Genomic DNA, 26510 nt, shown 5'->3' with positions numbered 1-26510 from the left:
CTTCATTCAACCTAAATGCAGAAACTATCTATGTCAAATTAGATGATTTTTTCCTATCAACTCTTCATAGAACAGAAAAACAGATCAGAAGAAGCATCAGAAAGCCCAGAGAAGTTAATTTTTAACTTCTAGTTACAACACAAAAGCTGTATTTATGCATATCAGCTTTTTCAGTTCACATCACTAGCTGTGACTATTTAAACCTTCAATATTTAGAAAAGCCAAGAAATCAACAGCTATTAGATGAACTACAAAAGGCTATTAAGTTATGCCTAGTATGACCTTCTGGATTGATACTTGGACAGTATGATCTACCATGACTGTCCTGGTTTTGGACAGGATAGAGTTAATTTTCTTTCTAGCAACTGGTACAGTGCTGAGTTTTGGATAATGCACTGATGTTTTAAGTTGTTGCTTACCCTAAAATGAGGACTTTTCATTTTCCCATGCTCTGCCAGCAACCAGGTTCATAGGACTCTGCGACAGAGATAATCCATACCATAAGAAAGAGTTGTCCAGGAGCTGATGATTGCCCTGGAGGATGGGCTGGGCATCAGCTGGTAGGCGGCAAGTGACTGCTTTGTGCATCACTTGTTTGTCTTGGGTTTTATTCCTCTGTCTCTTTCTCCCTCCCATTACAATTATTATTGTTATTATTTTGTTTCAATTACTAAAGTGTTCTTTCTCAAACCCTGAGACACAGAGCTGGGCAGAGTTTGAGGACACTGAGCAAGGAAGGGGTTGGTGAGGAAACAAAGAAGTCCAAAGACAACTGTCATGCTTAATCCCACATGAGCTCACTACCACCCTCCCTTCCCTTCCTGGGGAGAAGAATCAGCAAGAAAAAGGAAAACTCCAGCACTCTACCAGCTGCCAAGAAGACAATTAACTCTCCTAGCCAAAACCAGGACAGTGACCTTCTTAAGCTGCACAGGACCAGATTTCTTAAATATTTTGTTCAGTAAGCTTGTTGTTAAACAAAAACATTAAGTGGCATCAGCATCATGGAGCAAGTAACACAATCACTACTTAATACACAGCTCATTTTGAAAGTCTTCACATTTATCATCACCTTTTTTCAAATAAGGATACTAGAAATTGATTATTCTGACGGTGCTCCTACTTTGGCTACATTAAGTACATCTCTGCTTTGTCTTGCTTTCCAGCATACATACCTGTTAGTAACCAAGTACTTTAGCAATTGTGTTCAAACTAGAAACTATTTCTTAATGAAATCTCATTCCAGTTTATGCTTTTCTCATTTCAAGTTGAAGAACTACAACTGTGTTTCACTGAGTTTGTTCCCATCTCTGTTACATTTATCTTCACAAAGATTTTCATAAACCTGTTTCATTAGTGCTCGTACACAAAAATACAGCAAAACTTAAGAAAAAAAATCTGAATACTTTCAGAGTGATCTTGTATCTCCTAATCATACACAGACATAATATTCTGCACCTCTTCAGGTACTGCAGGCTCTGCTGGCCTCTAAGATGTCAGTTGGAAAGGGAGCCAGAACCTTTTCTTCCCCTAGTCTATGTCTCTTCCTTCAGCTAGGAATCACAAATAACAATCTTGTTTACAGCACTTGCATGCTGTCTGTCAGCAAAGCAATGCTAGTTGTCACCTAGTTCTTAGAAAATCCTGTACATCCAATTCCACCTTCACCTCTTCTCCAAAAAAATGACTATTTGTCCCACATTTTATACTCATCAGGTAAATGACCAGCAATCAGTGCTGTACTGAAAACCCAGACAACTGAAATGCCAACTTGCTGGATTATCTTCTCCAGAAAGGTCTGTAACCATTTCAACTAGGCAATGTCAATCACCAAAACAAAGAGATACTCCTAAAAGCAAGCTGTGACTCTGTAACCCCACCTATTCACAATCTCCTTTCAGAAAACAATGGCAATACTGAGGTTGGAAGAACCCTCTGAAGACCACTTAGTCCAACCTATCCCACTCCCACCTTACAACAGGGTCAATCAGAGTAGGTTATTCAGGGCCATGTCTAGTCAGATTTTCACTATCTCCATGGATGGAGGAGTCTCCACAATCCCTTGGTTCCAGTTTGCCCAGAAAAAAACACAGTTTAAACATTAGGAAAAAAGCCTTTATTTCCCATACATCAGTATATGGGCCTATTGCCTCTTAGCCTGTCACAGGCCTCCACAGAGATGACTCACTCTGTCTTCTTTACACACTTACCACATATACATATTGGTAAGATTGCTGCTCCTCAGCCTTCTCTTTGTCAGGCTAAACTATCCCAGACTCCACAGTATCCCCTTGTAGGACAGGTGCTCCAAGCCCTTTATCAGTTTTCATGGCCCCCCCACTGGACTCACGGCAATACATGAGTGTCTCTTCTGATGGAAATCTCAGAACTGGACACTGGCTCCTAGATGTGTCCCTCCCCAGACAAAGAGGGAAAGAGTTACCTTCCTTGACCTACTCACAAGACAGCTGGCCTTCTTGGCTGCCAGGATGCCCAGGTCCTTTGCTGCCAGCCAGCCTTCCAGCCAGTCAGTCCCCATGCTGTACTGGTGCACAGCACCGTTCTTGCCTAGCTACAGGACTTGTCCTGTCTCTTTATGTAACTCCATAAGATGACTACCAGTCCATTTTTCCCATCAGCTGAGGTTTCTCTAAATGGTAGAATACTCCTCTGGTGGACCAGCCTCTTCCCAGAGCTGGTTCTCTATTGTCTGCAAATTTGTCAAGGGTACACTCTGTTCCACTAAGTCACTGATAATGATGTCAAACAGATTGTAAATCCATACCAAAAAGTGTACTTTCTTATCCTCCATCTTCAAAAGAACACTTTGTGTAGTAGTATCTGTATAAAAAATATTAACTTCACACCGAAGTAGGCTTTTGTTCTTTGACTCCCATAGAACAGAATGCACGAATTTGCATCAGAACTCTTTGCTCAATACATGGCACTGGAGCCCTCCCTAGCACTTTCTTAACTAGCAAGATTCTTGGAGGGGAACAGACGACAGTATGGATTTTCGGTAACATCCAGCTAACTATACTTGGCTACTTGATATTAGGAACCTGGTCTTCTTCCAAAGTTGTTACATAAGCTACATATTGTGAACATCTGAGGCCTACAGAGAGAAAATAAGTTTTCACAGCTGACAAATACCTCTACTCTATGCAGGTCTTCAACCCACTAAAATAGGAAGCTGCATATGCTTAAAGAAAGAGTATTTTGCCCATAAACCTCCCAAATAACATGGACATTTCAGATAACAGAAATGTAACAATAGTTATACTTCATAAAACAAAAATTACCCTCTATGAACCCTGAACTCATGAATTTAGGGGACTACAGGAATTCTGCTTTTGTTTAGTGAAACTATTGTAATACCTAAAATTTTCCCAATTCATCCAGCATTTCCTTATCTCATGGTAACAGACAGAACTTGGTATTTAAATCGGACACAATACTAAAGAACTCCCTAAATTCCTGCGGTCTCAGAATAGACCTTATCCACCAAAACTTCTGCAATTAGCTGCAATGCTTTTAGAATATGCATGAGTTTGACTACGTAGAGAGTGATTATAAAATCACAGCTTCCTTTTCCTGTACTGAATTTAACCAGACTTCCACCTAGTTAAGTTTCCCTCAGAGGGAAAACCAGCAGCTACATTTTCCCTGTTTACTTTCAGCAGTGTTAAGGAATGTTTCTTTTAACGAACCTTACTAACAAGTCAGCTAAACAAGATATCTGTATCTTCCACCTAAGTGAAGCTGCCAATTACCATTCCCCTTATGAAAGGTTAGCCAGCCAAGTGACATGCTTGCTTCCTGCATTCAGCCATCCAGCAAAGAAGTAGCAAGTACCATCAGACAACTGTTCACAAGATCTACAGACCACCAGCATGCAGTGCATAAGTAACAAAAGAACTATGCAGCAGTGTCACAAACTTTAATCAGGGAAAAGATCAAGTGTGATGCTGGTCAGAACTTTTGCCTGTCTGCAACACACAGAAATGGCGCAAGAAGCACCTACATACTGCCCTTAGCGACAATATTGTATGGTTATGTCAAAGTCAAGCACCAGCAGCCCAACGAGAAACTCTGTTCCATCAGGCATCAGAGCTTTTTATTAGATTTTACCTTAAAGGAAAACCTAAAAAACAAACATAAGACAAATTCACTTAGTAAGAGACATGGTGATATTAATACACGAAAGTTAGGATGGTGCCTCACTGAACTGACAAGTCAAAAAAAGCATGAAAAATTCTAAACAAACCTGCTGGAGCTACGTGATCTTCTTGAAGAGCTATAGCTTCTTGGGGGTGTTCTGGATCTCTTATCTTTCTTCTTTTTATCATCTCTCTCTTTTTCTCTTTCCCGCTCCTTCTCCCCATCTTTCTCCTTGTCTTTGTCTCTGTCTTTCTCTTTGTCCTTATCTCCCTCTTTGTCCTTAATCTTCTCTCTGTCTTTCTCTCCTTCTTTCTCAGTATCTTCTTTTTCTCTGTTCTGTTCTACACCTTCCTTATCTTTTTCCTTCTCTTTATCTTTTTCCTTTTCCCTGTCCTTGTCCCTGTCCCTATCTTTGTCCTTATCCCTGTCCCTGTCTTTATCTCGGGCTCGCTCTCTATCTTTGCTTCGCTCTTTATCTCTCTCTTTGTCCTTATCCCTGTTTCTCTCTTTATCCCGCTCTCTTTCCCTGTCCTTTTCTCGGTCCCTATCCTTCTCCTTGTCTCGGTCTCTCTCTTTTTCTTTGGCCTTTTCTTTTTCCTTGATCTTTTCTTTGTCTCTTTTCTTGTCCCTGTGAAAAGCCAAACACAAACCCATTAATTCATCTTTGAACTTTCCAATTAAAATTACAACTAACTTTTTAGTATACATTATGACAAAGGTTGTGTCTCTGTTTAAAAAATGCTAGTTCTTCAGTATTTTAATTTTTCACCCTAGTTCACCATAAGGGAAAGGTTATAGAGATAGGAAAAATTTGGAAACCAAATTGAAGAAGGGAAGGTCAAAATCAAATCTAGCTACTATTTTCCAAGTGATATTATTATACTTGGAGAGAATATGTCTTCACCTCACAGTTATGTAATTGAACACACATAGATTTTCTACATTTTTTCAGGTGTCAAAGAAACTCTGCAGTCTGCAACTCCACTTTTTACTAAAATGGATTCCACATAAAATGGACTTCAGATTAACCACTCTCAAATGAATAATGACAGCTGACTGACAGAAGTCTTTAATCAACAGTGTTCTCTTACACAGATATTCTTGAACTGCTCAGAAACTCAACAACAAAAAATATAGAGAAATAAAAAACACCATGATTAAAATTTCACCAGATTCCCTCAAAAGGCAAACATAAGATCAAAACTCAACCATGACAATTCAACCACCCGTGATGGCATTAGGAATCTGAAAACTTTTTAGAAAATGCTAATATAGCAAATTAAGAAAACCAGAAGCAAGGAAAATATCTTCTTCGGGATAGGCAGAATGATACACACTCATGAAAAGAACAGTGAGGAAAATTCCAACCGGTGTTCTAAGTCATCAAGTCAAACACAAGTTTATTAGCTCACAGCTTTGGCTAATTATATTTTAGTGTAAGATTATTTTAAAGTGGAAGACTCCATCTTCCCTCTCTAGCGCAGAGATACATGACAAAAGAATAATTGTTTGGAGAGTGAAATAGGGGAAAGCACAAGAGGAGCTGATTACCAAGCCTTTACATGCCACAAAAAACCAGATGACAGAGTTGCTGTGTCTACTGATACCAGTACATATTCTAGATTCTTATACACTCCAAAAGAGACTCCGTCACATATGAAACATATTAAGTGCAGCCCTCACCTTCTCTCAAACTCATGAAGTGTTTGCCTGTATCTTCTTCTCAACTAATAGAAATTAGACTGGTGTATGCTCTGTGACCTGACAACTTTGATTCCCACAAGGTTCTAGCAAATACTTCTTTAGGAGTCTCAGAGAAGGAATGCATCATAAAGATGAAAAAGCACACAATCCCTGCAATACCAGTCTCACAACCTCCCAAGAAGCGCCTTCCAGTTAACTTATCGTAGAGATTTTACTGGACTTGCCCCTTCCAGTGAGCAGATGCCTCAAGAAGCTCCAGACAACAGCAAGAGAGTCAAAATGATCCACCAGTAAAACCCAGCTGGCAACATAACCTATTCTTGTTTTCACTGAGGGCCACAGATCTGCAGTTCTCTTCCCCACAGAAGTCCTTTCCTCAAAGAGACGACTGCACAACCTAAGCACAAAGCTTCCTTCAAATGAATCAGGGGAATCACAGAAATAAAACAGAAAGAAAGTACCAAGACTTCTACTCATGAAGCTACTTCCACAGGCACTTTTGGTTTGAGATTATTCATTTCATTCCTTAGAAAATTATGCTATTATCCCTGTTAGAATTTCACAGTTCAGTAATTAAACGATCAGACACAAAAACTAACAGGCTAGTTAAAATACAGATGTATTACATCCTGAAATACAAATATGCCATTAACAGATACATGCATTTGTTTCCTGCTGTTTGGCATGTAAGAAAGCCACAGGTGAAAATAAAAGTTCATGCACAAAAACTTTATACTTGTTCTCAGAATACAGGGTATCAAGGTCAGTCTGAATTCAAACAACAGACACAGACTGAACAAGCATCCATTTTTTTTGTGGGTTACACAAACTACACAGAATATTCCTAATCTCTCAATTACAGTCTCACAATTAAAGTCAACTCTTTTCAATCAGCTTGGATGTTGGTATAAATATGGATTAGACTATCAAAGTTCAGGTATGTCAGTGTGGTCATTTAACTGTAGGCACTATATGTTAACTGTATTATCCCAGCCAAGATCACTACAATCAGCATTAAAATTTAGTTTCTGTCATTTTGTCTGACAGATGAGATTCCATCTAAAAGGTTTTTTTTCAAAAACTCTCTCCTGTGAGCTTACAGTATCATTTTGTGGAACAGAACTCACCGAGAACGGGAGCGACTTCGTGACTTCCGTCTTTCCGAAGATCTAGAACGTTTTTTCGGAGGACTTCTGGATCTGCGTCTGTCCTTGTGCCTTGAGAGAGATCTGTTGCCTGATCTACTTCTATATGAAGAATGCCAGAAGAAAAATATTTTAATATTGAAACTTCATAAAAATGGGGTCAACTAACAAAGAAAGTATACTCAAATCTTGCTTCACCACATAACACAACATAAATAATTACACCTCAGTAACATTCTGTCTACAAATATTTTTACAAATATGAATACTTTATGCTTCACCAGAGACACATGGTATCCTTTGCAACAATGAATCATTTAAGTTATACCCATGTTTCATAATAATCTGAACATACTGGAAAATATAAATTAATAAAATTTACATCAACTGTCCCTACAAAATGACACTGTGTAAAATCTCTGATTGGCAATTTCTATTAGCTTGTAAAAGTAATTAGTTACAGTTTATTTGGGACCGTCCCCTGGCAGTTCAATGCCTCCCTGCCATCCCATCACATCACATCTCGGATGCTCAGCAGGGTCAGCCCTGGTTAGTACCGGGTGCTGTGACAGTCCCGAGGACTTCACTGTCACTGTCCAAGCTCACTCGGCCGTGGCAGATGGACCTCAGGACTTGGCTAAACGGTGGGGCCAGTTCTGCACACACTGTGCCTCACCTAAGAAATCCACTGCGCAGGCTGGAAGGGCACACCCACGTAGGGAGAGCCCTTCCCAAATCTGTGTTCGTGAAGTCTGGCCATACAGACATACATTTGCTTTCCATGCCCAGTCACTTATTGAAGTGACTTTCTTCATTACTGAAGAAAGACAGTTTTGGCTGCATCAGTTGCCTTTTGCTCTGTTCTCCTATCTTATAATTTAAATTAATAAAAACTCCAACAATCTGTGGGTCAGCAATTAGTCAAGTTACCTTTTCAGTTGACAAGATTTGTTAGCATATTTATTATATGATAAATAAGGAATGCAAATAAAGTGGAGACACTCCTATTAAAAAACCCAATTCCTGCACTAAAAAGGTAACTAATATTTTGATGTAATTAGAAAACATGTACTGTGGTGCCCCATTGCACTACTAAAGCCTATACTTGGTACCATATTTATTTGATAGTATAACTGATGATAACTCCCTCTTGTTAGCTTTTCTGGAGTTAAAAAATCCCAGTTGCCATTTCAGAAGACAGGCATGAAAGGACGCAACAGAGCTATTGCTGCAATACAGACAACACTCACCTTTTTAAAGTGTAAGTCAACAAATACATTCCAAATTTATTTATTTTTAATACTTAACATAGCCAAGTATCTTTAGATTCCTTACCTAAATGCTCAGAAGACATTCCTGATATTGAAAAAATATGGACCATTTCAGGAAGCATCCTTAAGTCTCAGAGAGGAAGACTTTCATTCTCGGAAAAAGTTCTAATGGGTATACTTCAAGGATAATCTACTATATTCCAAAGTCTGTTTCAGAGCTGAACAAATTTAGCAAAGCAAACAAAATCTGAAGAATGAAGAACTGCCCTGAAAGCCTTTTTCCTATGTTTTAAAAAGACACAGCTTTGCATATACAGGATGGTAAATAAAAACACTGTATTTATTAACTCTATGTTTAGAACTTCAGGACAATAGGAATTTTATATTAGCACAAAGAGCCAGCCTATCCACTCGGGGTGTTACCAGTAAATCATTTCCTTAATCCATCAAATGCAAGTTTCTTTTTAAAATAGAGGTCACAAAATGGTACTATGCTACGTACCATAACATGTACAAAGAAACCACACAAATTGTTATGTTACATGGCACAAAAAGTGCCTCCTACTGTGTTTTAACTGAAAGCAATCCTGCAAACATTTAGGATCCAGAGGAAAAGAGTATCTGTTCAGAGACAAAGTTCCTAGTTACTCTGATCTGCTGAAAAGAAGGTGGTAATCTCTACAGCGATACTTGTCCTATAATTAAGAAACCTCAGTAACTACCACCATGCAAAAAAAATCACAAGATGATCTTAGTCTGAAACAAAAAACATACTTACCTATGTTTTGAATGTGATCTTTTCCTTCTAGATCGGGATTTTGAACTAGATCTGGATTCTGAACGAGAATGGGAACGAGATCGACCGCCTTTTCTTTCACTGCTCTTTCCAGACTCTGAGAGGAAAAAACCACTTTGCAGTGTAAGCTCAGAACATTTAAAGATCCCAGTTAACAATCTGGCACAAGTGGAATGTACCACATATAGTGCAAGGGGCCTACTCTCTGCACATCTTCCTTCTTTGCAAATATCCTTCAGAAACATCCAAGAAAGTCATTGCATATACTCGTTGAGTGCAGCCATCCTGCAGCAGTACACATAAACCAGATAATTATAAACAGCTAGCTCTACTAAAAATGGGATTTATGTTGCTGCCACAATGCACAAGATCATAACATGTCCTCCTCTTGGTCTAGTATTTAATATAATTACTTTTTTTTAAATAACCTGAGAAGAATAGAGTAAATTTAGAGGGAATAATTTTAAAAACAAGCATAAAATATAAATAAATACTGTCTATACTTCTAAACATTTCAACCACTGTAAAAAGTTTTAATCCTCAAACATTGTTTTGTGGGAAGAAGGAATGCACAGAACAAGGTGAAAAGCCTGATCCAGATGCTAGAAGTCAACAGAAATTTTAATGGTGATCTCACCATGGTTCAGATGCTGGAAGACTTTTATTCTGTTGATTAACAGTGATAAAATGTTAGAGCTATTCTTCTTTCAACCCTAAACTAAAACGGAAAACATTCCCCCCCAAAAAACCCTGAAGACCCCACACTATTTAACCTACATCAGACAACATCTGTGTTTGCTAGTAAGAAGAATGGCAAAAAGCTGATGAAAAGAAGTAGGATCTCAAATGCTAGTTCAATAAATTGAGACTTTTTTATGCTGTGGTTTTGCAATCAGTTTAAACCAGCACAAATCCAGACTGGAATGTCCAACCTCTCAACACAACTTTCCATCTCAGTGCCAAGAGGGAACATTGTACCTGAAAGTAACACATCCTGAAATAAAAAGCTTCATTCTACTAGTTTGTGGCATGAACAGAATTTTGATTATTCTCCTTTTTTTACAAGCACATACTAAATACTTTGAGTACCCTCTTCCTTTGTCTGAAAATGCTATTAGAAGTGTGAGCCAAGGTACATAGAGAATATGTCTGTTGGGTAATGAACACAATATACCTACCTGGCTCAATAGCAGCAGATATGAAGGACTGAGCTTCCCTTACTCTCTTCATCACTTCTTCCAGCTCCTTAGCAGCAGCTTGTGGTGTCATTTCAGGTGGCTTCACTATTGCATTATTGGAGTGATTTATTCTAAATTGTGGAAAAATAAAAACATTTAATTTTGAAACACTTGAAAAGGGAAAATGAAAGGTAAGTAAGAAAGGAAAACATCTTATCTTCCACATATGACTATAACCTTAAAAGCTCAGCAAAACTACAGATTTGTGCTAATGCTCATCTGTTCCAAGTATCTGAAATACCTTCTATTACTTTCAAATCTTACCACTTTTATGGAAAGGCAGCACCATATTTCTGGTAGAAGTCTAGGAAGCTATTTCTCTATTTTGGATCAAATCCCTACATTAAGACCTATTAATTACATACATATCATACAGAAAACTTAGTACTATGGACTTGGCAGATTCATTCACTATTACAGCTTCCACTACTACCTCAAGACTAACAGAAATATATTTTACTCAATGCTAGCCATATTATTCTGAGAGAAATTAATGCTAAACCTTGAAACTGATAAAAATGTTCCAGTAAGTTAGCAATAGGTCCTCATACTAAAAAAGTATTAGTTACAGCATTTTCCTACAGATCAGAGTAATAAACATATATATAAGAATAATAAGAAATCTCTCATTCAGAAGTCATATAGATAATTAATTTCTTACTTCAGTGGCCTGTCCCCAAACATAACTCCATTAAAGGCAAGAGCTCGAGGTACAGAATTTTGGTCTGCAAATTCCACAAAAGCAAATCGTGTTGGCTGGGTCTCATCACCTGCCATTCGCACGAATTTCACTTCTCCAACTTGCTTAAAGAATTCAAGCAGCTGATCTGCTGTTGTAGTCTAGAAAAGAGTCAAAGAGTTCAACTGAGGTAAAATGTATAATGAATACCACTTGTCCAACATATTAGGTAGTCTAAGAGCTACACCTTTGGGAATGATATCTCACCATCATTACACAAGTAACATGAACTTAGTAAGAAAGACACGTATTTTTTCTTCCATTGATCTAAAGAGTATTTGAGGATTTACAATAGTGCAGCCACAACCCCATAATCCTTCATCTAAGTTATAACAACCACACTTGCACACCATTTTGCACTTCTCAGGTAACTCATCTGAAGTAACTGATGACGAATTTCCTTATACACCTGTATCCAAGCTACCGATTGTGACTTTTGATCAATTAAAACAAAAAAATACAAATGCTTACAAGCGCTTTATGTGGCTTTCTATTAGTTTCCAGTAGTACTACAATCAGTCGTGCCTTTACACTGAGGAGCTGCTACTTGGGCAGTTACAAAACACCCAAAAAGTCATAGTTATATTGCTATCAGTCAAAAGCAAATATTTTTGAATTAATCCAATCAACTTCTGAAAAACCAAGTCCCTGACTGAAAGGCATTTATGCTAATTTTGCAGCTTCCACTAGGACACATCACTCCATCTTATTGTACCTAAGAAGTCCAAGTGCTGTGTGAGACAGCTGCCATGGCCACATGACTTCTGGGACGTTGCCAATTTAACACAACCCAACTGGGATGTTTGATCAGCACATACAACCATAAGCATGTTCCTTGAATTCAGCCACAGCGTAATTTCTCTGATACTCTGACAGAATGAATTCCAGAGCCTGGTCTGATTTGATCAGCACAAGGAGCATACAAAACATCTCAAATAAGCAACAAAATTTGTTTAAATTCATGTTGCCATTAACTAATGTAAAATCTTTAACAAGCAAGATTAGGATTCATAAATTATGATTGCACACTTCCATCAGTATTTCTGCAACACAAAAAACCCCAAAAGGCTACCTGGGAATTTAAATTTCCAACATAGACAGTTCTCCTGATTTCATCGATTTTGGATGGATCCACATTTCCCATAATTGGTGGTTGTGGTATTTCTCCCAGTGCTGTAATATTGGGGTCCAATGCTGCTGCTGGTATAGCCCCTAAAGTGCCAAGTGAAACACCGAGCTGGAAAACACAAAAACAGAATACGCTTTGCAACCAAACGCTGGTGGGAAATAATTCGCTTCTTAATGCACTGTGCATTTCTGTAAAAATAGATCTACCAAAAATAGGCACTACTTTAAGGTCACAGCACAGCAAATTTTTTACAGAAAAAAAATCTATCCATAAATAATCTTCTATAGTGAAGATTTTCTGTGGGTTATTGGGTCATATCTTATCAAAGAGGTCTGGACAGGGAGATATATATATGTCTCTACACAGATACAGCACTATACATATATTTATATATATGTAGTCTATCAATCACAAAACACACAGGCTTGAATTTCTAACGTGTAGAGTCAATCAAATTGAGTAAGATACCTCCAGATACTGCTAATGTTCTTATTTTTTTGACACAAAAAGTATTTGGACTAGATAAGGAACAGCTGAGACCTTTGATGCCAAAGGGGTCTTTGATTTTTCGATTTTCATATTTTGCAGATTTTAGGAACACAGCAGATGTAGCACTGTAGATTTTTAGTTGGTTAATACTTAGCAACTTAAGTATAAGGTCTTTCTATCTCTACCCCTGTTCCAGAACAGGCAGCTAAGATCTCTTAGCTGTTTAGTCTCTTTCTCAAGGTACAAGATTGGAGAATATCAGAGGGAAACATAAACAGAGCAGAGTGACACGGAGCACTGGAGAGCGTGCAAAAGACCTTTACATGCTGAAGGAGAGGAGGTGGATGAAGACAGAGGGTCTCGACGACCCCAGCCTCAGATCTGGGGGGAGTGGAGACTGGGAGGGGACAGAGGTGGAACTGGACATGTGGACAGTAGTGATTGGATAGATTGTATTGTAAAAGCTATGGAAATCAAAGCTTGCACACACACGCGTCTGTGCATTCCTGGACGAGCGGGGTTGCTTATTAAAGTAACTACCCCTTATCTTATCAAAAACTTGGCTTGGAGTCTTTTTTACAGACTTTTAAGGCAACACCTTGCCCAGCAAAGGATATTGCAATGCTCAGTGCTGACAGATTATCAGTTCATCAAAAGGACACATAAGGCACCTTTTGGACAAATAAATCACGTAAGTCAAAATAAATTACAGTTGAAATGCAAAAGATATTCAGTGTAAGTTCTTTTCCTCATTTCTAGAAAATGAAGAAAATACATCTCTCATGTTTGAAACTGGTAACGGAAATCTCTCCTGAAAAATGTAAGAAAAAGTCACTTAAAAATCACTACAAAATTGGCCTGCTGAGTTCCTAGTTTGAATTTTATTTCCTCTACCCAAAAAGCAACTGCCTTTCCAACAAACAAATTCTCTAACAAGTGTGAGAAATTCTTAGTAAGTCAGGAGTAATTCCTTTTAAGTAATGAAGGAAAAAACTGCTCTATTTTAACTTGACATTTTCCCTGCATTAACCACAGCAGTTTGCTGATGTCAAGAGAGGCTTACAGAGGCAACAGGGAACTGAGCAGAAGCAGCAGCACCAAGCTCCTACACCTTTTGTCGAGAAACACTGATAGACAAACAGTCAAAAACATTTCTGCAGCGGTATCAAATAAAAGCATTCTACTGCAGCATTGAAGAATAGTGTCAGTGTAACTTATTTTTCCAATCAATTTTTAGGAGGTGCCACTGCCACTGGACCAAATAAATGGCTTTAGGTAGGGCATTACAATTAAATGCACAACACCCAAATCCAGTATTTACCCACTATTATGCAAAAATCTAAAAGAAAAACAGAGAGAGGCCACACATGGAGATTTTCTGATAAATCCTCAGCAAGTCTTTAGCACCACAGCCAAGAATCCTCAGTGCAACATCCATGGATCAAATAGTCCTTGTTCTCTGAACACAGAAAAGGCTACCAAATACAGAGAAAACCAGAAATTAAGCAGCTACTAGATTTTACTTACTGTAGTCAAAGGGGTTGGTGTAGGTATTGGAAGCAATCCTGCACCAGGCATCAGACTTGTCATAGTAGGAGCAGGCGCCAATAGGGAAAGGGCTTTGGCTTCATCTGGGATTTTACCTGAAGAAGTAAATGAAAGCATTACACAGAGTTGGAACACAAGACAGATGTTACTCTTTCTATGATTTTACAATTACCCTTGCATTTAAAAATGTAATAAATAACAATGAATCTATCTACCAGATCCTTACAAAGAAACAAATAAGAACTTAAGTTTTTCCTTTTACCCTGCTCTACTAGGAAAAACAAAAGTGAGAAAAATTTCAAAGACTAGCAATCTCATTAATGGATTATTATTTTAAAAACTGAATAATGTATACAATTATTTAACACTTTGAGCTATGGGTCACCTGTACTGGAAACTTAACGTTCATGAACCAAACGATATCAAGCATGGACGCTTTCCCAGGGCGGTGTTTTCGCGGTGATCGAAAGTTGTTTTACACATGACAACCGTTCGTGTTGGCTGCATCACTAATAGCACACAGAACATCAGATACAGAAAAGAAGAACATTTTTTAAAGTTTAATCCCCAGAAATGGCAAATAACCAAATCAGTAAAAGAAAGAAAAACAAAAAAAAAGGAAAAAAACAAGGTATGTGCTAACTGAAATTTGTGCTTTTCCTTATTCGTCTGGTGCTACTTAGAATGCAAAAATAAAAAAAACAAAGTAAAAAAAACTACTGAACTACTGTGACTGCACACAATACACACTACAAGTGAACTTGAAGGTGGAGGAGGGAAGAGCAGAAAAAAATTTGGATTTGTACTGTCCCACATCCTAAGTCACCTACATTTATCTGAAACTCTGATAAATCAGCCTTAAATTTACTGAGACTGAAAAAAATCATAATTAAACAGCTAATGTATTTCTGGCTATTTCAACCAGATTATAATCCTCCTGTCGTGCTAAAAGTGTAAGTATTAACTAATCTGAATTAAATGCAGGTTTCATTCAATGTTAGTCACAATTAGACCATTAAATGAAACAAAAAATCTTCAAAAATCAAAAGATTTAATAGTTAAATCACTAGGATTACAGTTAAATGTACATTTTAAATTTGAAATGCAAAGGGATTTAAACTGGCACAAATAAGAAACACTGAACTGAAAAACTACTGAAATAAGTTTTAATTATACTACTTATCTGTGATCTGTTCAAAGCTACTGGCGTGACTGCACATCTGTTGATCGACTAAGCCCTTTGGTACTACCTCATGAACCTTAATAAAGTAAATGCTCTTATTTAAACACTGTTTTAATAGTCAAGGAACATACAAAAGCTGTGCCACTGGCTTTTACTGCTTTGACTCGAACTGTGTTTGCTTTAACTACAAGACCTCTAAGTTCAGAATTTAAAAATTAATATACAAATATTCGCATCAAAAAACAAAATAGGAGGCCAGTTTCATAACAGTTTTAGCTCTATGTGTTTCAACTGACCCCACAGAAAACACACTACTATGAAATGAAAAAAGCGTTGCAAATCTGTTCTACTATCCATGGGAAAGACTGGGTGACAGTTGGATATGACCAAAAGACAGAAAAAAATCTAAATGAAACCAAATTTATATGTAGCATGGGTGGAACAGAAAAGACAAAATCACAGTACCCATTTTTTTCATGCTTCCTATTTACATTTATCTTATTTATGTTAAATTTTGAGACAACTTGCTCCTTAACATGTAAGAAACCACTTGATTTTGCTATCTAAAGGAGAAAAATAGGAAAATTGTTAGCACTTAAGAATTAACTGTGCAATAATGAATTCCAGGCCTTTTTTAAAAAACATGCATGAATCTAAGCCACCATCACAATGTTCAGAGCTCTTTACAGATCTCATTTTGAAATCAGGCATGCAAAGAGAGGTGCACCTGATCTGTCCGACTGCTCAAAAGCATCAGATACTTTGCTGCACACCCTGCCTAACATGTTTCCAACTAAAAGGCTTTTGAATATGCAGTTCCAGCAACTGTGCATGCAAATTAGGCATAGAATTATGTACCCGTTCTGAAAATCTAAAAGCTTCAGTGTTTGCAAAAAACTAATGAACCAGAACTACCCTGAACTGAGCATCTTGCAATTAACCAGATACTCATGCAGGTTTCTGTGGATCAAGAGACATGGAACAAGTAAACCCAGTGGCAGAAATGGCTCCTGAAGGGGTGTGTCTGCACGCTGATTGCGACCCCTGGACTGTGATGTACATAAGCATATGCCAAATTTAAGTATGCACTGACATACAGGCAATTCAACACACACTTCATCAGGTCAACGTACACAATGCACAGGCATTTAGCCCTTTTAGACAGGAACCCAGTCAGGCACAGAACTAGGGACAGTAAGTCACGTTCAGAAAGGGACTTAAATAGAAACCTAAAGTACATTGGTCATAGCACTGAAATAACTGGAATTATTTATTTGTTCATATATTGTTCAAGGAATCCACTGATCACTTTAGTTATGTTCACCATTACAGCAGCACAAAGAATGAACAGCATGCATATGTAAACTACAAAGTTTGCAGCACTATTTCCAGAATAGTTTGGTCTTTCAACAACGTAAAGCTGTACTTGAAATACAAAATCTATTTGGTCAGTTAAATTATTACAAAAAAAAATTCATTTATTTTGTTTTCAAGAAAGAGAAAGTCTCTGTCTCTACAGACATAGCCCTGAAAATTTGCCTGTATTTTCAAAGATAGTCTTTTAAGATAATCTTATCCAGTTTTTGAGACCCCGTCAAATTTTTGAAAAATTTACAGAACTCTATTGTGGGGAAATAAAAACAAACAAAAAAAGAGAAAGTTTGCAATATCTTGAAAATCTACTTCCCTGTTATTTAAACATTAATTGTTTAATTTAATTTAATTTAATAATTAATGGAGGGGGGAAAATGTGAAACCAAATAGCCTCATGAGTTACAGGCTTTAAATTTTGGACTTTTATCTCTGTGAATTTATTTGCAAAAGGAATATAAGCCCACAAAAATACAATAAAATATGGGTTATGACACAACAGAGTAGGATAATTTAGTTGAAGAATAACATTTCAATTTTTAAAATACGGTATTTAAAAGCTGAATGGAAATAAAGTGAAGATATTTATTTTCTAATGAGAGAAGCAGACAAAATAAATGTGCCATGTCTATAACCCATCCTTAGAAAGATTTCTTAGAGGCTCTTCTGCTTAGTAAATTACAGTTTCTATGACCACTTATTTATTGAGTCTTCACTTTGCAAACGAATCCAGAAGGAAATGTAGATTAGCTCAGCATTGCCTAGACACAGTTGTGATTGCTACTGTTCTGTTACCATCGAAGTCTGAAGGCCCTGGTCAACCTAGTTCATATCAGAATCCATTTTGCTGAAGGCTGGACAGAAATACCTCCATTAAGCAAGACCTAATCACAGTATTTTTATTCCTCAAGTGCTCAGAAGAAATTAATTTCCTTTTATTTGTAGTGGAAGTCCACGGTTAATCCTCACCCCCAAAAGTGCTTCTGCAATAAATGGGTTTGCTTGTTTTGAAATACTGTTCACATCTACAGTAACCATAAAGAAGTGTCATTCTTTTCCTGCAATTTTAAGTCAAGGGAACATGTGCACTTACAAATAAACTAATTCCTGTGATCCAACTCATGAATCTCAGTGGATTTAGCAGCAGTGAGTAAAGAGATTACAGCTACTGGCAACTCCCTCAACTGCCAAATCCAACGAACATCACCAAGCAAGGCCCTTCCCAGCTGCAGGGCAGGGCCTGGTGCATTGCAGAGCAAAACAAGAGAGCCCAAAGCAGCTGGCTGGGAAGACCAATGCCTGAGGACCAGACACACCACCTAATCCACCACTTCTGTTTCAGGGCCTCCACTTCACAGGAAGTAAAAAAGTTATTTAGGGATGAGAACCACCTCAATCACTCCAGCATGAACTGCCAGGGCTTCTCAGACTGTGAGATGATCAAGAAGACACTGTTCTTTTTCTGACTTTTTTTTTAACCTCTTTTTGAAATAGTTACCACTGGAGCATGTCAAAATGCAATATATACACACATACGCGCACACACATACAGAGAACTGATTCAATCTTCCCACAAATAACATTGTTTAAAGACAATGCATCTCACATAACACATTCCAACCAAAATTTCAGGCTGCATTTGTACCTATGAGTGGTAAACAGTCTTTTCTGAAAATTACAAAAACAGAAGGATGAAATCTTACTGCCACTGATCTCACTGCAGCAAGGTTTCATCAAGAGTAAACAAATATTCCATGACATTCACTATTCATAAAAACTGTTTCAGAAATATTATTTTAAACTCATCATATTAAGACATAAATAGTAAGCTTTCTTTTAAACAGATGGTGCAACCTAAAATAAAACACTCTGCTGAGGAAAAATAGCAGAGAAATATCATGACTTTACTTTCTGAAGTTGATTTCTTCTGAAGTAAGGCTCAAATGCCCTTTTCCAAGATAAACTTATTAAACACACCATATGAAAGAATGTATCTCAAAACCGTTATAATTTTCACTATTTCTGTCTTCGGACACGATGTGCTCATCTGTTCAATTTAGATGTTTAAATGTATTCTAAATCAAATTTATCCTTAATTCACAGCATTGAAAATTAATCATATTCTAAATCTCTGTATACCATCCACCATTCATAAGCAGCATCAGGTCAACTTCAAGATCAAACACTGCGAACCCTTTACAAACATCATTTTTACAGAACTGAAGTACCAGTTCACAAGTACAAGGGAAAGAGATTTAACAGAACAAAACAAAAAAGGGACAAAATAAAATAAAAAGAAAGAAAGTAAAGAAAGCAAAATAAAATAAAAACAGAGACAGGGCGTCCATCTTCAGCAGGCCAGACTTCGATCTCATTTCCCCCATGAAGGTTTCACTTGGCGGCAGGTTTAGTGGCATGGCAAACAATGCCTAACTCAGGCAAGTGTAACAGGTCTGCCTTGGCCAGTCTAGTCATCTAATAATGCACAAATATCACACAGAGAAAACATACAAAACCAAATTAATCAAAATCCATCTACCAGATAATGTGGACATAAAATTTAGAATGATTAGGGTGGCATCTTTGTTTATCTTTCAACCTTTGTGTTTTCCAAGTATATTTAAAAACCCTACCAATACACACACATAAAAAGCCTTATATTGACAGCTTAGTAATCTTCATTCATTTACATTTTTGTTAAATTGTTCATTAAATGTCACATAATTGAGACTGATTTCATTCTGCACTGATTCCCTCCTCATGCTTCCTTGATTTACCACTGTTGAAACACACTCCAAATTTCAGAAATTATTCTGTTTTTTAAAATGAGGTTTTCGGAGTTCCATTTTACCTTTCCTCAACATTCAACCTGGTGCATAAAATCTTTTATTATTGGCACTGTTGGACAATGATATAATTTTACCTCCTGGTAGAATAAAGCCATCACTACTTTAAAGCCCATGATCCACTCCACTGACTGCATTAACAATCCATCATGTGATACACTGAGCATCAAAGACCTTGAGCCATGGTCTCCAAAGCCATACTTATTCCGTTATTCCACACCGTAAATTCATAAGGAAGTTAAATCTGTATAAATTCACATCTTTTGGTAAATGAGTGATTGTAATAAACAGCATTCTGACATTAAAAAAGAGAAGTCACCTCAAAACCCAATCACTTGTTCACCTAATTATGCACACATATCTTTGGAGCCCAGAATGATTTTGAACAGTGACAGTTTTAACAGGTTTCCTCAGAAATGCCTAATAAATCAGCTACAAAATAGAGTTTGAACAAGATTTGTCAGAACTTTGATTTATTCTCCTTCCATTCATTGTCTACCACCAAGAAACTAAGGAAAAATGTAGCTTTACCTGCCTGTTGCCATATTGTGTCAGGCAGTGACCTCATGAAAAGAAAAATACCAGGAGGTGGTGTTCCCTCATTAGTCAGCAATCTTCCCTCTCTGACAGTTCTGAACCTGTGTTAATGTCTTCAGGGGCACTTTTTCAACTAGGGACTCTGGTCCCCTTAGCTTCTACACCGTTTCAAATGGATATAGCAATACTCTCTTTGTGGCTTTAGAACAAGTTCAAAATGCAAACCCAAAAAGCTCCCAAAACAAGGCACAAAAGCAACTAAAAGTCTAGGCTTTACAAAGACAAATGCATGTGCCACATGCCTCTAATAAGAAGGCTATAAGAACAAGCAGTGTATTGCAGCTCAATAAGGCCTTTAATGAAAATACTTAGAGGGTTTGTGAAATTTTGGAGATTTGGCAGAGTTTGCTAAGAACATCCCAAGTGATTATTACAGCAGCACTAATCTCATGCTACCTAGATCATAGTGTGGGAAACATGCCAAAAAATGGTACTCTAGGACCACTGTTAACAAACTCCAGGAAGTCAACAGTATTTTTTGAAACAAAACCTGGCTGTGGTAGTTAGAGATGTTAGTAAGAGGTATTTCTGGACTTGCTGCAGTTTCCAGTTCAATCACTGTGCGTACTGCTCATGGCAAAAGGGCTACCGAGCTGGAAGTGAAGTCAGGTTCACTCCATCAGCTGGAAGGATTCCACTTTAAAGAGGCAAAAGGCCCAGAACCAAACAGTCAGATGCTTGACTCTACAAGGATCCCAATGAAGTCAATGGGGCTCTGCCTGACTCCATCAAAATGCCTACACTGGGACCACGCTTCATGTAACTGGATACTGTACAAACAATGCAAACTGTCTGGTGTTGAACACGTCCATGAAACTGCGGCCTCACAGATAGTTAAGGAACATTTGCCAATTCAGTATTCATCAAGTACTCTATTTTATCAAGAGTGTTGTGAGCATTTTATGATGAAAGCATTCTGTACAGATCACTGTATACTTAAAGAGAAACGTAAAACTGAAGAAAAGAGTATCGCTATACACAAGAAAAGCTTTTTATGGCACACAAAATAACATTTTCAACAGTAACAAGAAATAAAAAGTGCATTTTAAAAATTAAACTAGCAGGGAAACAGTTATATTTGAACAGTAATTATCATCATGAATGCTACATGTTTTAGATTAGATGATTCTAAAATGGCCAAATGCATATATCACATGTCTACAAGTCAAAATTGGGATGCATTCTTAAAAAGTGCAAAAATAATCAGTACCTTAAAAAAGTCACAAGTCAACAAAAAAATCACGACACCAAAGTTGATATATTAAGATTCAAACTGTGATTTTATTGTGCCAGGAAACTGTCTGACCTTTTCAGAGCTCCATTGACTTCAGTGAGAACTCTGTGTGAGAATAACCTTGCCAACACAAACCATAGTGAAAGGAATTATTTTACTTTTCCCCCCCCCTCAAAATATGCAATAATTACAGAAAACTGAATTACCTTATTTTAAAGAAACTATCTTTTGGCTAATTTAATTTCAACTGGATCTATATAATTGGGTTTCTTTACTCAACTTTCAGTTTTGATTCAAGACTTTTTCTTCCAAAAAGCAATAAAATAAAATAAAAGACCAACAGAGCACCACCTTCTTACACGGAAAGCTTAAAACAATTAACAGACACAACAAAGACCAACAGAATATAAGAATGTCTAAAATACCAACCTTCTGCACAGGGCACAACTATCAAAGCTCTGTCAATAAAAACCGTGTTAGTGAGATGCTGGGCCACACCAACACTCGATGCTTCACGAAACTTAATATAACATACTTTGGAGGAAAAAGCAAGAGGTGCGTTGCTGCAAGATAAAAGGAAAAAAAACTAATCAGTAATAGTAAAAAAACTGCATGCATGTATTTTTAACTATTACTTCTTAAAAAAGGTGCAGTTTAGACTAGGTGTGTTGCTGCAAGATAAAAGGAAAAAAAACAATTAGTCATATTAAATAATTGCATGTATGCATTTTTAACTATTACTCCTTAAAGGAAAAAAATGTTTTAGACTTCCTAGAAAAGTTAGTCCTAAGAGTATAAAAATTTACTAATTTTTCAGCCCCAAGGGTTTTTTTGGATTTGGTTTGGTTTGCTGGGGGATGGGAACACAAGGCGGACAGGAGGAGAGCATGTCTTGGGTTCTGTTATCATTGCTTGGGGTTTCTTTGTTTCTTTTTAAATACACATGTGAGTGCTACAACCCAAATGGCTGCAGCCTTCACTGAAGGTTCTGTGGTCCACACTGTTGAAGACTTCTAAGGTCTCCTCAGTTTATTCCCTTTTTTGTTTTCATCGCCAACTGAAGAACACAATTCTGAACACAAACCTGTTTCAGGCAGTTTCAGGCCCCCCCAGTAATCCACACACATGTCAGCACCTATAGAGCCAGCTCTGACAAGTGTTCTTTTAATATTCATCATCCTGTATTATTTGGATTTAAATCACAAAAACTATGTGAAAAGTATGCTGAAAAATATTAATATCTGAACACTACTGCAAGTGAGGCTCTACAAAGAAGTCTTGGTACCAAGTGTTTTCTGAAAGTCAGGAAGGAAAAATTCTCTGTAAGGAGACCATCTCTGCTAAACCAATTAATGCTGCATCTGCAACAAGGGAAACTCTTTAAGATCCGAAAGATCTATAACCCTAGAAGGTTTCACAGTGACTGAGTCCTTTTTACGAAGTGGGCCTCTGAAATCTCCCTAGCTGGCTTCTCAAGAAGTCTTGCTAAAACAGCAAAGTCCTGATCTGCTTTCATTCTTTTTGTATCTTTTTTTCTGCTAACCTTTTCTGAGGCTAAACTAAAGGAGAGTCATGGTCTTCTTCCTGTGGTTACACAGCACTGATGCAAAAAAGCAATACCTTCATCTCTCATTCAAGGTTACGAAAGCAAAATAACTCAAAAAGGAAATAAGTATCCAAATAGTACTCACACATTTATGATATTTTTGTTTTCCTTTGTAGAGAGACAGCAACGTTCCACCTCCCAACAGAATAACAATCAATGAAAGTACTTCCTAAGAATGACCCATTCAGAAAGCTAGAGTAAAAAAAAAAAATCGAAGGAAAGCCTACAAAACATTTCTCCAAATGTCCAATTTTCTCAGGGAGGGGTGGGGAGGTGGGGCTGTGTGTGTGGAGGTGACAACAGAAATTCGTAACTTCTTTAAACAGAATGGTATGGACTAATTGTGCAGAGGCTCTGTGTGTTTTGTGTCAAATGTCTCATCTATATTGCTGTCACCAGGAGAGAACACTGTCTGTTTATTGGACCATACAGGTGATCAATCTCTGTCCCTTTTCTGAATTAAAAGTACCTGCAAGGTACAAGTGATAATGACTCAGTCTGGTGGCACCCTCCACACTAAACCAGGCTTTGCTCAGCCACTGGGATTCAAGGCCAGAACAGCTTTAGGCTCCAAACTAGGAGCGGCCCCAGTCCCATCACCAAGGTCTGGTATGGCACGTGCCTCCACCTCTCCACGCCTGCTGGGCTGCAACCAGAGCAGAGCTTCCTGGTGGCAGAACCCAGAGGCCAATCCAGTCTTGCCCTTGACTAGGGAAGGGTTACGGCCAATTAGCCCATTGCCCAAATTTAGGTTCAAACAACAGGTTATTTTCAAACACTCGAGTGTTCTAGCTCCCAAGTGCTCCAGCACTCCAGACTATTCAAACAGTGTGACACAGCAGGTCTGTCCACACCTCATGGAGACAGTTTGTGCCTCCCTGTTTTCAAACAACTCATTCCACAGAAATCCAACTGCTGCTCAATAAAGCTGTTCAACATTTAACTGTTCAAAAATCCTCTTACAGCTGCACTTGAAGGCTTATCCCTATAAATGTGATTTTGAAGGCTAGTCTGAAAAATGGACTTCAGCTGGGTGACAAGCATATCCTGAGAGCATGGCTGGGACTAGGAATCCGATTACAGCCATCACTGGGCTCCTCAAAGCCAAAAACAATGCCCAGTGTGAGTGGCTGAAATACTGAAGAACATACCCAGGGCAGAAGACCCGCCACAGCCTGCAAACCACCTTCAGATTTCAACTGTACTGCAAACAGTTAATAAAACTTTTTGCTTGGGATACCTTTGCTTCCCATCCACTTCTGAGTAAAACAGTTTTCTGAATTTATAATAACGTTCTTCAAATATATTTTCAGAAAAATCAACAGGAGGCACCTCTTTATTTAAGAAAAAAAAAACAAAACAACAACAAACCATTAGAGTTAATGCTTAATTTTGTCCCAAGATAGTAATTTGAATGTCAGGTCAAACGTCCATAACTATTAGGCAAGAAAATCCATGTTTCTAATAGTTATGCACAAAAAATGTAAATAAGCCCGAGCAAAATATGTAATCACAATCCCACATCCTGTCTCTGAAAACTGAATTAATCACAAACCCTGAATTTTACAGCATTATAACCTTGACATTCCTGAGTTAAATCCTACTGCACTACTGGACTTTGATATTTTATGTGTGTATAGACACAATGGCAAAACTGTACACATCAGCACAAACATTATTTGTATACAAAAGTCAAGAAAGTATGAATTTGCCTTAAAGTCTCTTATACAACCCAGTGAAAGAGGAGAGTTAGAGCTGTAACAAAAAACCATAATCAGTCAAGAGAAAAGTCAAAGCACAAAGACTCCATTGTGGAACATCTCCAAGGTAAAACCCTAGAAAACTGTCAAAATCCACCACATACTTATTGAAGTATTTAAAAAAAATCAGTAAAGCTATTTTAAGCATATCATGATTGTTTACATATTAATTTTTCTGAATGGTTGGCATTCAAACATACTCAGATGTAATGTCGCTCCATAAAAACAGCAACTTTTTGTCTGTTCAGTTTTGTACAATGAAATTTGGTCAGTCTTCACATCTTTTAATTAAAATTATGGTATCTGGATGCAAATTACTCCCTTTCCTTTTTTGGTATTCCTATTTAATTTTTGTAAGAAAATAAATACAGTTTGAAAGGACATGTCTCTTATTCACTTCCCAGTTTTTAACTAAAATTCAAGTATTTGGATGCGAATTACTCCCTCTCCTTTTTTGCTATTCCAATTTAATTTTTGTAAGAAAATAAATACACAGTTTGAAAGGGCATGTCTCTTATTCACTTTGCAGTATAAATGCTATCTAGAGGAAAAAGATGTCTTTTCCTGCCCCTCTCTGCCGATTGCCACCTGCTCGGGGGAGACAATGCTGCTCTTTTGCGAGCCCCTGTATCCTGAGCGCACCCCCAAGATCCGCTACAATTTAGGGAGAGGTGGGAAGTCCGTGATCTATTTACTGCAGAAGTCTCATCGAGGGTAACTCCCGAGCACAAGGCACGGGAGGTTCCGTCCCTCTGCGGAACCTCCGCTATTCTGGTTTCTGTTCGAACAGCCCCTCCTCGGAGCAGACCTCTTCCACCAGAAAGGGAAAATAAATAAGAAAGGCAGCAAGCGGGGATCGGCTACAGCCTCCCCGGCCCAGCTGTCCCGCATTGGCCCGAGCGGGGACAGCGCTGGGGGCAGCGAGGCGGCTCCGCGGAAGGGACAGGGTCGGCGCCGCCATCTTAAGTGCGGGCGCAGCTCCTTCCCCGCCGCTCCGGCCATACAAAGACAAGGGACCACGTGACACAGCCCGGTGCCCGCACTCAAGATGGCGGGCTGGGCCTTCTGCCGCTGCCCTCCCGCCGCCCCCCGGCCCCTGCGCGCCGCTTTCTCCTCCCGATTATTCGGCGCTGCGGAGGCCGGCGCGGGCCCCACTTACTCCGGGGGATAGAGGCGCAACTCCTCGATATCTCCCAGGAAGCCGAAAAGCGTCCGCATCTGCTCGCTGGTCACGGCCGAGGAGAGGTTGGTGACTTGGATGACGGACGTGGGGCCCAGGGGGAAGCCCAGCGGGACGCCGATGCCGCCGCTGTTCATCATGGTGGCGCCTGCCGCCCGCTCCGCGCGCACCCGCGGGGTCGGGGACGCGCGCCGGGGGCGCGGCGGGGCCCTCTGGCGGCGCGCGCGCCCGCTCCCGCAGCTCCGCCCGCGCGGGAGGGAGCACGCGGCGGGAACAGCCCTCGCTTCCCGACCGACCTGCCGCTTCCCACGGAGCCGCCGGGGCGGGGCGGGGCGGGGCGGGGCGGGGCGGGCGACCAGGGACCGCCCAGGGACCGCCCAGGAAGCGGCGCCTGCCGGGGGGGGCCGGCCGTGCCCGCGCGCGGCGGGAGCGGGGATGGGGATAGGGATTGGGGACCAGGGATTGGGAACCTGGGATGGGATGGGAATGGCGATGGGGCTGGACGGGACGGGA

General features: G+C 38.9%; 1 protein-coding gene across 3 annotated transcripts in view; it reads right to left on the bottom strand.

Moving 5' to 3' along the window:
• The window catches only part of SREK1 (splicing regulatory glutamic acid and lysine rich protein 1), a 34601-nt gene extending 8298 nt beyond the window's left edge, over positions 1–26303 (bottom strand). The window contains exons 1-9 of one of the 3 annotated variants that reach the window (XM_071581361.1): positions 25977–26303; positions 21881–22014; positions 14200–14315; positions 12127–12291; positions 10977–11155; positions 10256–10386; positions 9060–9174; positions 6993–7112; positions 4268–4789 (exon numbers count right to left, since the gene is read on the bottom strand). In XM_071581361.1, the coding sequence (XP_071437462.1) occupies positions 4268–4789; positions 6993–7112; positions 9060–9174; positions 10256–10386; positions 10977–11155; positions 12127–12291; positions 14200–14315; positions 21881–22014; positions 25977–26137 (1643 nt within the window). In that variant the 5' untranslated portion in view covers positions 26138–26303. Of the gene's footprint in view, positions 1–4267; positions 4790–6992; positions 7113–9059; positions 9175–10255; positions 10387–10976; positions 11156–12126; positions 12292–14199; positions 14316–14605; positions 19250–21880; positions 22015–25976 lie in introns of those variants that run through there. The other 2 variants (XM_071581362.1, XM_071581363.1) reach the window with 2 other exon arrangements.
• Positions 26304–26510: the final 207 nt, after the last annotated feature.

This window comes from Pithys albifrons, chromosome Z (genome assembly GCF_047495875.1).
Source record: "Pithys albifrons albifrons isolate INPA30051 chromosome Z, PitAlb_v1, whole genome shotgun sequence".
NCBI classification, from domain to species: domain Eukaryota; kingdom Metazoa; phylum Chordata; class Aves; order Passeriformes; family Thamnophilidae; genus Pithys; species Pithys albifrons.
The sequence above is the reverse complement of the archived record's forward strand: the minus strand, read 5'-3'. Positions and strand labels throughout refer to the sequence as shown.